Genomic DNA, 11847 nt, shown 5'->3' with positions numbered 1-11847 from the left:
GTGTGTGCATGTTCTTGGTAAATGGATTATTGTAGTGAAGAATAGAGTTACTATGAACTAAGCTGTAAGACACAGAAGCTGTATTCACTAGAATAATTAAGGTTTAGCTATACATTAATTTGAACTTACAATTTCAATATAAAAAAAATGTCTGAAGTTTGAAGGATGTATGTTGAAGAAGTTATTGAATTCCAATACTAGCGTGTCGTGGCGTAGATTTCCCCGTCCTCTTCTCTTCCCCGTTTATTTTTTATTTTCGGATTGGAGTGAAGATTCTCTGTAAAAAAAAAAAAAAATTCATTTCTAATAAATCTAATAATATTTCATAAACAAAAAAAAAAAAATATAATTTCTAAAAATTTAAATTTAAATTTTATTTTCAAATGAAAATAAGAAATATATCTAGAGAGATGTCGATTTAATCGGTAGAATTGGAGTCTTACAGGATTCTACCCCACACGGGAGGGACCAGAGCAAGATCTTTCTTCGATATCTTAATGAGACGAAGGCAAAACAGGATGGAGAATCCTCGTGAGAATAAGGGAGGGACCAATGAGAGACTTCTCTAGCTAAATGAGACTAGGGACAGAGATTACATTTCTCGGAGGACAGAGATTACATTCCTCATCCTCGATTATACATACATATACATACATACATGTAGTTTGTGTGATATATGTGCATTCATGTATGATTGATCATTATACATATGTTAATCGAAATATCATAAACATAATTATATATATATATATATACATATTTATTTATTTATTTATTTATTTTACGAGGCAGCACAAATATGATTTTTGTACCTACTGTATGAAAGACTAAACTATAAATTATATTTGAGACCTCATACAAGTTAAATGATCATAGATTACTTCTTCGGTTATGTAAAGTATGTACGCTTATAATTATGATATTGTTCGCATTCCTCTTTTTTTTATCGGGTTCAATAGTGTGAACTTGTGATTACCCATAGTCTAGTTTAGGGGATACATTCACAAGTCCACCCAGTGAGTCCACGTGCATGTGTAGTCTATGCATAGAAATATATTATGCATCCAGCAATACCTGAAAATGAAAGTAGAATTTAAGGAACAACCGTGAAATTAGATCCCAAAAGTCATTTTTTTGGATTCTTGATCAAAATCTAAACACCCTTTTTATTTTTATACATTTTTCTAAAAAATAATAATTTTATAATAAAATAGTTTTTTTTTAATACCAAAATTTTTGTGAGACCATACAACTCAAAACCCGATAATTTGGTTAAAAAATTTAGAATATTTAATATCTGTTTACCTACGTTAATGATGCATTCTGACTCGTATATATTTAATATTTAATATTTTTTTAAATTTTAGTTATTAATATAGCATATACCCGGATAAATAAGATTTTTTCAATTGAAAATTTGGGTGGGTATAAAAGATTTTTATTTATTTATTTATTTATTTTTTAACTATAATCCAAAAAAGTAGAACGACCCTAACGACCGGCGTTCGGAAACGACGCTCACCCTTAACTAACTGATCTTCCGCATTCCGCAAGGCCGGAAGTTGAGAGTCCGGAAGGAAGATCTTCTTGATCTTATCCACACTCAAATCTCCACTGTTCCATTGATTCCTTCATATATTCACTCTAACAATCTTCTCTCATTTTCATCTTTCTACTTCGATTCCATTCTCTGCAAGCAATGTCTCCACCTTTCATCGCTAATGCCGACGTTTCCTCCGTCAATGCAGCTTCTCCGCCGGTGATCTCCCCGGTTTCTTCTGAGTGTAGTGAACTGCAAGCCCACCGTATCGATCAACCTCTCCCTTTCCCCTCTGTTCTCAAAAACCCGTTCAAATTCGTCGATGGCCCTCCTAGCTCCGCCGCTGGCAATCCGGGTAATTATTATGGATATCATCATTTATGTATCTTCCGGTTACGAGATTTTAGCCTTGATAACTTGTTTTTGGTACACTGTTTGGTATTTAGTTAATTGATGACTCGAAGGAAGAGTTAATTATTTATTCTACGCATACAGATGAGATCGCGAAGCTGTTTCCTAGTCTCTTCGGTCAACCTTCGGCAATGTTGGTGCCAAGTGATTCCAGTTTGGTACAGATGAATCAGAAATTGAAGATTGGAGTTGTGCTGTCGGGTGGCCAAGCACCCGGAGGACATAATGTGATTTCTGGACTATTTGGTAGGTTCTTATTTTGTCCAGATTTATAAATAAAGAATGAAAGCTTGTTTTAATGTTCAAGCTGTGGGTTAATTAGCAGTATCTACGATTTTGTTGAAGATTATCTACAGGATCATGCAAAAGGAAGCACGTTGTATGGATTCAAGGGTGGCCCTGCAGGGATCATGAAGTGCAAATATGTAGAACTCACTGCAGAATTTATCTACCCATATCGCAATCAGGTTAGTATGATCAAAGAATGTTAGTGTGAATATGTGTGGTCTTGATGCGAAGTGGTTGCCATTTGAATGCGGTTCTTGATTTAGATGCAAATTTCTTTTATCAGGGTGGTTTTGATATGATATGCAGTGGGAGGGATAAGATTGAAACTCTAGAACAGGTGATACTCTTTCTTTCCTGAATTAGAATTATGGGACACCTTAATTGTGTGGTTAGGAATCACGACTCTCCACAATGGTATGATATTGTCCAATTTGAGCTTGCTCAAATGGCTTTGTTTTTTGTTTCTCCAAAAGGCCTCGTACCAATGGAGATTATTCCTTACTTATAAATCCATGATCATTCCTTAAATTAATGGAGATTATTCCTTACTTATAAATCCATGATCATTCCTTAAATTAGCCAACGTGGGACTCCCTCCCAACAATTCTTGTAGTGAATGCATAAATTGACAATTTGGTTTAATTTTCAGTTTAAGCAAGCTAAAGAAGCAGCTCAGAAGCTTGATCTGGATGGGCTTGTTGTAATTGGTGGAGATGACTCCAACACAAATGCTTGTCTCCTCGCTGAATATCTTAGGTACTTTTGAGAACTATGAAATTCTCTTTCTCATGATCATATATGGATAAGCTATTATACATGATTTTGGGCGCTACTAAACTAAGGATGAGTAATTGCCCAAGGGTTCTTATTTACCCTGTTATGTACTGTTCCATTGTATTCGGCTGCTTATCAAATCCAGGAGTAAAAATTTGAAAACCAGAGTAGTTGGTTGCCCAAAAACTATTGATGGTGATCTCAAGTGCAAAGAAGTCCCCACAAGTTTTGGATTTGATACTGCTTGCAAGGTCCTCACTTCTCTTTGGAACTGCTTTAGAATTCATATCTCTTGTAGACTTAACTTCGATCAATGTTTCAAAGTTGAAGTAGTTTCTTCAATAGTTCAAGTAAAAAGGAATTTTGCTGATTTTTTTGCAGATATATTCAGAAATGATTGGAAATGTGATGGTTGATGCTCGATCAACAGGAAAATATTATCACTGTAAGCATTTTGCTTAATGAAAATAAAACTAGATATGGATCTGATCTGCTGATATTTTCATAATAACTGAATTCTTGAGGACTTCAATTACCAGTATTTCGAGTTCGGATTTATTGTTAGTCCACGTTCTATCCATCATTTTTACGGTCGACCGGCTCACAACTCAAGTATCAGCTATGCCATTTTCTATACCGTTCTGTGGATCTTCAAGCTCCTAAATTCTTATCTTGTCCGTTTCAAAAAATTGGAAAAAACATTTATCTGGTTGCTTCACCTGCCAAAAATAGAGCACTTCTCTCTGTTTGATTTCATATTTCTATTCCCGATCTGCCTAATGCAACACTGTATTGATTCATTGTTAATGTTGATACTCAAGCAAATTGTCATATGGCATTAATAGTTTTAATATATCCACAGTTGTACGGCTCATGGGTCGTGCTGCTTCTCACATCACACTGGAATGTGCTTTGCAAACTCATCCAAACATTACTATTATTGGAGAAGAGGTAGCTGCTTTACTTAAACTACTTAAACACAGAAATCTTAGGGCATTTACCATTGTATGCTATGCCCTAGGGTTGTTTGAAAATCTGTTCTTTTCCACCTAGTTGATTCATGGAGATTTAATCTAATCAATTGATTGATTGTTAATGTATGCAGGCGAAAAAAGTTTCAGACATTAAATATTCTCGTTTTTTGATATAGTTTTAGTTTATAGTGTGCTCCTAATTTACAACTTGTTTTGAAGGTTGCAGTTAAGAAGCTTACCTTGAAAAACGTTACAGAGTACATTGTGGATGTAATTAGTAAACGTTCCGAACTTGGTTATAATTATGGTGTCATACTAATCCCCGAGGGTCTGATTGACTTCATTCCTGAGGTACTGCGCTTGTTAGTATAGTCAATTGTGTTTATTTCTTTAGCTTGTATGCTCATCATCCACTAAACCCAAGATACTTGATATCAATATATCATTCTTGAACTGGTACTCATTTATAACCTGCTTTCTCCAGGTGCAGCAGCTTATTGCAGAACTCAATGAAATTCTCGCCCATGATAATGTAGATGAGGGTGGAATATGGAAAAAGAAACTTACAACTCAATCTCATCACCTTTTTGAATTTTTCCCACAAGCAATCCAAGAACAATTGTTGCTTGAAAGAGATCCGCATGGCAATGTCCAAGTAAGTATTTTTCTGTAGTTGTTTTACTATCTTTTCGTAGGTTTTCTAGTTTGATGAACTACATTATGTTTCTTACATGTCAGGTTGCCAAAATAGAAACTGAGAAAATGCTTATTCAAATGGTTGAAACTGAGTTGGAAAAGAGGAGGTTAGAAGGTGCATATAATGGTGGCCAATTCAAGGGGCAGTCGCATTTCTTTGGGTACCCATTCTGTTCGTGCTTGAACTTCTGCTATTTTAAGTCGACGCTCCTGTTTTTATCACATATTGTGTTTAGCTCTAAACAGGTCTATAACCTTTTAAGCTTGTGTATAATTTGACTCTGTTTAATTCTTCTTTTCATTTATAGGTATGAAGGGAGATGTGGTTTACCCACAAACTTCGATTCAGCATATTGCTATGCTTTGGGTTACACTGCTGGAGCTCTCCTTCAGAGTGGAAAAACTGGACTAATATCATCGGTCTGTCTTTCCCACTTCCTGATCGTTTTAGTCTAGAACCTTTTAACCTTTCATTTATTTTTTCTTGTCATACATTACTGTGAGTTCCCACGTTGGTTGGAGAGGGAAACGAAATATTTTTTATAAAGGTGTAGAAACCTCTCCCTAGTAGACGATGGCGATACATAACGAGCTAAAGTGGACAATATCTGCTAGCGGTGGGGTTAGGCTGTTACAAATGGTATTAGAGCCAGACATCAGGTGGTGTGCCAGCGAGGACGTTGGACCCTAAGGGGGTGGAGTGTGAGATCACACATCGGTGAGAGGAACGAATCGTTCCTTATAAGAGTGTGGAGACCTCTCCCTAGCAGACGCGTTTAAAACCATAAGGCTGATGGCGATACGTAATGGGCTAAAGGGGATAATATATGCTACGGTGGGCTAGGGGTGTTACAATTATTTTCCTCATTTCTATTGCTTATATGTTAGTTATGCATACCAGGTAGGAAATTTGGCCGCCCCAGTTGAAGATTGGACGGCTGGCGGAACTGCATTGACTTCATTAATGGATGTGGAGAGGAGACACGGTATGCTTACTCAATGAAAACGTGGCTTTCTTTTCTCATGCTATTATTTGGTCTCTAGAATGGGGGGAATAAGGAAACGAAATGACAGGGTATAAAGAATCCATCCTAAATGAGAACATTTGATTTTAAATCAAATTCACCTATACGTGAGTGATAAAGATTTTACAAGAATACAGTTTTGGAGTCGATGAATTAAAAAGAGTCTCTATGTTAACAACTTTGAAAGGCTTTGGAACAGCAGAACATTTTGATGAAGTCTAAGCTTGACTTAATGTTTATCATTTGATCTCCTTCTAAAGGTAGAATTCATATGGCAGGTAAGTTCAAGCCTGTGATCAAGAAGGCAATGGTGGAACTCGGTGGTAATATTTCTCAGAACAACTAACTTTACTACTACTACTACTACTACCTTCTTCACTCGCATCTGTGGGCTTGAAAACAAAGCATCGTACTAAAGTTCTATGATTCTGTGGTTAGGTGCACCTTTCAAGAAATTTGCATTGTTTAGAGAGCAGTGGGCAGTCGAGAACCAATATATCAGTCCAGGTTGGTATTCGCCCTTCCGATTTAGATTAACTTTTCATGTGCTGAAAAACACGTTTTTTTTTTCCTTCCGTACTTGTTTTTAAGCACTTAGAAAGTCAATTCAAATGTAAACGTTCACGTTATTTCCTTAATCTAGGTTCTTAGAAGAAAATACCTATGTTTTTTTTTTTTTTGAGTTCAATTCAGGAAATGGAACCTTCAAATACTTGCTCTATTTCGTTTTGATCTACTTGCAGGTCCAATTCAATTTGTTGGTCCTACCTCAAATGTGCTTAATCATACTTTGTTGTTGGAACTTGGGGCTCAAGCGTGACCATATTCGACCATATTCGACTATCAACCTCCCTCAAGAAAGAGAACAACGAATCTTGAACGCATATCGATCTTTAGAATTGTCAATGATTCTCATGGAAACTTGTTTCTTTTTGGGATAACTATTTCTATTTATAGTGTTTACTATAGATTAGTGGAATAAGATCTTATTAGATTCTTAAAACATGTTTTATGTGGTAATGTGATTGAGATTGATACAGAGAGATAGTAGTCCGACCCCGACTCCATAAGGAGTTTTGGTCAAAAGACCCTAGATGATCGGCTCCCCTGGGGATCAACCAAGGTCTTGCATGTCCAACTCCATGCAAAAATCATCTAAAATATGTTCGGCTCCCCTGGGGATCAACCAAGGTCTTGCATGTCCAACTCCATGCAAAAATCATCTAAAATATGTTCTTCCACGCTGACGTTTTGTTTTCAACAATTCAAGCGGTTAGTCAAATCAATCCCAAATTTATTGTTAATTAAAAAAACTCTATATAATTATTTTTTTAATTATTTATTCTAAAAAAATAAACTAAGTTTAATAATTTAACTTTTTAAAATTAATGGTTGAAAATAAATAAAGAACATTTATTTTTATAAAAAATAAATGAATAAATGATTCTACATTATCAATTATTTTACATTAGAAATTATTTAATAAAATTTACTTAAAATTAATTAAAAAAAAATAAAAAAAAAAATAGTCGATCAAACTCCTCAGCCAATCTCCAACGAACAAAGTTTGATTTTGAATAATAATAATAAAGAAAGAAAGAAAGAAAGAAAAGAAAAAGGTCGTACCAGAATCCTCTTCCTCAACATTCTCTCCTCTTCCCCTTTGCCTTTCCTCGATCAGCGTCTTCAATGGCGTCACGGGATGAGAAGCCGTCGAAGCCCTCTAGCAGTCGGACCGGCGGTATTCGAACCCTTTCCGATCTTAACCGACGGTCCCCTGATTCTGTTGGCGACCCCGATGCTCCTCAAGAGTATTACACCGGTGGTGAGAAGAGGTCTCTTTTCTGCCCTAATTTTTACTTCCTTTTTCTTCTTGCTTTTACTTACGTCAATTCCTATTCCATGCCATTCCATCACCAGAATGTTTGTTCTTCCGTTTTCATACCTAATCTTAATATGTATGCCCTCGTCCTTCTTCTCAATTGAAATCGTTCCATAAATTTTGGTTACATGGGGTCCGGTATAAACAAGTAGGCATTCTGATAACCCAACTCTAATTTTGAGCACAACTATCCTTTGTTGAACCAAAAATTCTTGAATCAAACAAATTTACACCTCCTTATATAAAATTCGGATCAACCAACACATAAGCCTAGAATTAGATTACCTCCTACCATCACAGATCTAAAAGCAAGATTTGAAACCTTGTTCTAAATGGCAACAATCACTTTCCTCCAAAAGGCCTCCTTTTCAAAGCTAAACCTCCACAACCATTTCAACAAGAGGGAGGTATTTCTATACTGAAGAGAACCTACACCCAAACCTCCAAGGGCAGTCAGCATTGAATTGGTTAGCAGCTAACCAAATTGGTACCTGGTTTGTAAGTTCCCCCATGTCAGGCAAACTCTCATCATTTTCTCCATGGCTCTTATAGTCTTCAATGGGGCCTTAAGGAGCGTGAAAGGGTAGATGGGGATACTATTCGACACCGATTGAGCTAGAGTCGATCTACCTCCCTTGGAAAGGAGGAGGCCACACCACTTGTCCTGTTTCATCACCATTTTATTGATAATAGCCTTTTCAAACAATCGTGGGAACACTGCTACTAAATCATGCTTCACAATGTTCCATGTTTTTTTTTTAAATTTGCTAGTTGTACCATAGGGGCCTGACGAATTTTGGTTTCCCATATCGGAAATGGCTTTGAAAATCTCTTCCTCACTAAAAGGAACCTCAATGCTTCCTTTTTCATGCTCTGTGTTGGTGTAAACATGCTTTTCCTTTCAATGATTATAGCTTTTGCTGATCTGAGGTTGACAATATTGGTTGATGCTTATTGAATGATAACTCTGTTTCCAACTTTCAGTGGGATGCTTGTCCAAGATCCTACAAAGGGTAATGATGTGGATTCACTTTTCAATCACGCTAGGCAAATGGGAGCTGTGGAAGGCCCTATTGATCATGCCCGTTCATCAACCTCCAGCAGCTTTACTGGAACTGGTAGGTTACTCACAGGAGAAACTGTCCGTTCCGCACCTGATCAGCCTGAGAACGTTGTTCACAATATTGTATTCTGGAGTAATGGTTTTACCGTAAATGATAGCCCTTTGAGGAGGCTGGATGATCCTGAAAATGCATCCTTTTTGGAGGTAGGTGAAATATAATACTGATAATGTTCTAATGAAATATTTACGTGTACACATGCACACGCGCACACGGGCATGCATCCATGGATAACTTGAGAGCGGAAACAACGTGGAATGCAGTTTCTAGAAAATATTTGATCCTTTGTAAGTGTTTGTATGGTTTTTGAATTCTTGAAGAAATGTTGCTGGACGTGTTCTTGTTTGTTTACCTCCGTTGGGTACATTTCGTTCTTCGAATTACTGATTACTGCCCTTAGGTGGGTGTCTTTACATATTTATATGATCTTTCATCAGAGCATCAGAAAGTCTGAGTGCCCCAGAGAGCTTGAACCTGCAGACAGGAGGTCCTCCGTTCATGTGAATTTAATTAGGAGGATGGAGGAGTATCGTGTAAGTATCCTTATTAGATTTCACTTGTTGGTTCTGTTGAGTATTATTGGGAGTGAGTCCCGTTGAGTATTATTGGGAGTGAGTCCCACATCGGCTAATTTAGTGGAAGATCATGAGTTTATAAGTGAGGAATACTATCTCCATTGATATAAAGCCTTTTGAGGAAGCCCAAAGCAAAGCCATGAGAGCTTATGCTCAAAGTGGACAATGTCATACCATTGTGGAGACTCGTGATTCCTAACATGGTATCAGAGTCATGCCCTAAAGTTAGCCATGACAATAGAATTCTCAAATATCGAACAAAGATTGTGAGCCTCGAAAGTGACTAAGTGTCGAACAAAAGGTGTATTTTGTTCGAGGGCTCCAGAGAAAGGAGTCGAGCCTCGATTAAGGGGAGGCTGATCGAGAGCTCCATAAGCCTCAGGGGAGGCTTATAGTGTACTTTGTTCGAGGAGAGGATTATTGAGGATTATTGGGAGTGAGTCCGGTTAATTTAGTGGAAGATCATGGGTTTATAATTAAGGAATACTATCTCCATTGGTATGAGGCCTTTTGGAGAAGCCCAAAGCAAAGCCACGAGAGCTTATGCTCAAAGTGGACAATATCATACCATTGTGGAGACTCGTGATTCCTAACAGGTTCTACAATACCAAGATATATGAACCATGATAGATGATTTAAACTTACTCGTTCAAGGGTCGAGAAACTGTTTGAGTCGATAGTTAACCGTTAAGAAACGGTAAGCATTTTTAAAGATTCTAGGTGTGGAGCGTATAAATGTTAGACATTGTATTTTGCATCTTGCAGGAACCAGAGAAGCCACGTCTTCCATTTCAAGGTGTAGGAAGAACTCTTGGTGGTAGCGCCCCAGCAAACGAGCCAACTGCTACTCCCACAGATGTCAATAGCAGTCCAAGCCCTTCTGCAGGCCTGGTCATGGATGACTCGTTGCCATCAACCTCGATTCAGCTTCGGTTGGCAGATGGAACACGCATGGTAGCTCATTTCAATTACCATCACACAATCAGCGATGTTCGTGCTTTCATCGACGCATCTAGGCCGGGGGGTGCCAGGAACTATCAGCTGCAGTTGATGGGCTTCCCTCCCAAGCTTCTTAACGACCTGACTCGGACAATCGAGCAGGCCGGTCTTGCCAATTCTGTCGTCATCCAGAAGTTTTAGCAAACTAAGATAAGCTCTCTATGCAGCATTGTAATGGTTCTCAGATAGTCTTTCAGTACATTTGCTGCTATAAGTTACTGCTTGCATTTATATCATCAATCCACCAAAACTGGTCTTTTCAGGTTCAATACTTTGTAGAGGTAAACAGGTAGTGTTGAAGGAACGCATCGGAAACACCCTTTACCCGGGAGTGATTTTGAGATCGTTAAAATCACTTTGAAAACACACTTTTGACGACGTGAAAATTGAGTTTAAAAGTGTAAATAAATTGATATTTAACCCATTAGGACATGTTGATTTCGAATCTGACAAAAGCGATTTTAGTCATTTCAAAATCACTCTCGTACGATCCAAGGCAAGCTCCTAACATTTGGACCAACCATGAGACAGGTAGAGTAGAGTAGGCACATGCTTCCTTTCAAATAAAGGGAGACCTTTAGATGTTCAAATATCAAACATTTACAAGTTATAATGCATCGTAACGGTTACCCACGTTAAATATTCCTAATATTTTTAAAATAAAGTAAGATTGTAATCCTATTTTCGCGTTGGTTGGGTTTACTCGACCAAAAAAATGTCAATCTACAAATCAAAACGAATTTATGGTTTTTCAAAGCTTTTAACCCAACCCGAACTGAACGTTAATCTAATCCAACTGGGTTAGGTAGTCCACTAGATCGGATTATCGGATCATATGAACACTCTATCTAAGTTGATTCAATTTGTTTGTTTGTTTTTTCAACCATCGTAGAATAGGGAGTTGAAACATCGACATCTTAGATAATAATTGTTACCTCCTACGCTTAGCTTAGGCCAACTTGATAAATTTATCGGTAAAATTTGATTTTTTTTTTCATAAAATAAGTAATAAAAATTATGGTATGGTTTAAAATTGAGGTATAAGTATTGTGTCACCAATCATTAACCTTTTGTAATCAAATTTCTTCCTTTTATGGCACCAACGGTACAATATGCTTTATTTCAAAAGCAAAAAAAACGGTACAATATCCTCAAAAAGACAAACTGTACTCCTAAAAAGTAATAACTCCATATATATATTTATTTATAACTAAAATATTATTTTGTTCGTCGATTTTTAGGTCTCTCGAGTCGAGAAGAAGCTTGATTATTGGAATGAGTTCATATTCATCTTATTCAAAGACTAAAAATATAATTTTTTAAAATAAATATTTTAAAGTATACCGAGAAACTTTAACTAATTGAGTTGTGCTTAAATTAATAAAAAATAAAAAAAAAATTATTGATAATTCGAAGTACTAAAAATAAAATCTAAAAGTAAAGGAAATTAAAGAGGTAGGAGTGTTCATATGACCCACTAACCCGAACAAACTTTACTATCTAACTAGGGTTGAGTTGGGTTAGAATTTTTTTTTTTTTTTTTTTTTTTTTTTTTTTTTTTT

General features: G+C 36.7%; 2 protein-coding genes across 2 annotated transcripts; both read left to right on the top strand.

The window, feature by feature from the left end:
- The first annotated feature begins 1562 nt into the window (after positions 1-1562).
- On the top strand, positions 1563-6650 carry LOC111783380 (pyrophosphate--fructose 6-phosphate 1-phosphotransferase subunit beta-like). The gene is made up of 16 exons (XM_023664309.1): positions 1563-1895; positions 2036-2197; positions 2297-2418; positions 2523-2576; positions 2889-2995; positions 3159-3264; positions 3395-3458; positions 3876-3964; positions 4207-4338; positions 4472-4642; positions 4726-4844; positions 4992-5103; positions 5585-5669; positions 5987-6031; positions 6147-6215; positions 6452-6650. Exons 1-16 carry the CDS (start codon positions 1700-1702, stop codon positions 6526-6528), a joined length of 1710 nt encoding a protein of 569 aa, XP_023520077.1. The 5' UTR covers positions 1563-1699; the 3' UTR covers positions 6529-6650.
- Positions 6651-7295: 645 nt separating this feature from the next.
- Positions 7296-10554, top strand: LOC111782495 (plant UBX domain-containing protein 4-like). The gene is made up of 4 exons (XM_023663255.1): positions 7296-7543; positions 8575-8857; positions 9149-9244; positions 10052-10554. The coding sequence occupies exons 1-4, from the start codon at positions 7398-7400 to the stop codon at positions 10424-10426; spliced, it is 900 nt and encodes a 299-aa protein (XP_023519023.1). The 5' UTR covers positions 7296-7397; the 3' UTR covers positions 10427-10554.
- Positions 10555-11847: the final 1293 nt, after the last annotated feature.

The sequence above is a fragment of the Cucurbita pepo genome, chromosome LG20, assembly GCF_002806865.2.
Source record: "Cucurbita pepo subsp. pepo cultivar mu-cu-16 chromosome LG20, ASM280686v2, whole genome shotgun sequence".
Taxonomy (NCBI): domain Eukaryota; kingdom Viridiplantae; phylum Streptophyta; class Magnoliopsida; order Cucurbitales; family Cucurbitaceae; genus Cucurbita; species Cucurbita pepo.
The sequence above is the reverse complement of the archived record's forward strand: the minus strand, read 5'-3'. Positions and strand labels throughout refer to the sequence as shown.

Excerpts from the sequence above, each read along its gene's own strand:
- LOC111782495 (XM_023663255.1), top strand. The coding sequence starts at position 7,398 with ATGGCGTCACGGGATGAGAAGCCGTCGAAGCCCTCTAGCAGTCGGACC. Across the intron at positions 8,858-9,148 it reads AAAATGCATCCTTTTTGGAG|AGCATCAGAAAGTCTGAGTG; the intron begins GTAGGTGAAATA and ends ATCTTTCATCAG. Across the intron at positions 9,245-10,051 it reads GGAGGATGGAGGAGTATCGT|GAACCAGAGAAGCCACGTCT; the intron begins GTAAGTATCCTT and ends TGCATCTTGCAG.
- LOC111783380 (XM_023664309.1), top strand. The coding sequence starts at position 1,700 with ATGTCTCCACCTTTCATCGCTAATGCCGACGTTTCCTCCGTCAATGCA. Across the intron at positions 3,965-4,206 it reads TTACTATTATTGGAGAAGAG|GTTGCAGTTAAGAAGCTTAC; the intron begins GTAGCTGCTTTA and ends CTTGTTTTGAAG. Across the intron at positions 4,845-4,991 it reads GGGCAGTCGCATTTCTTTGG|GTATGAAGGGAGATGTGGTT; the intron begins GTACCCATTCTG and ends TTTCATTTATAG.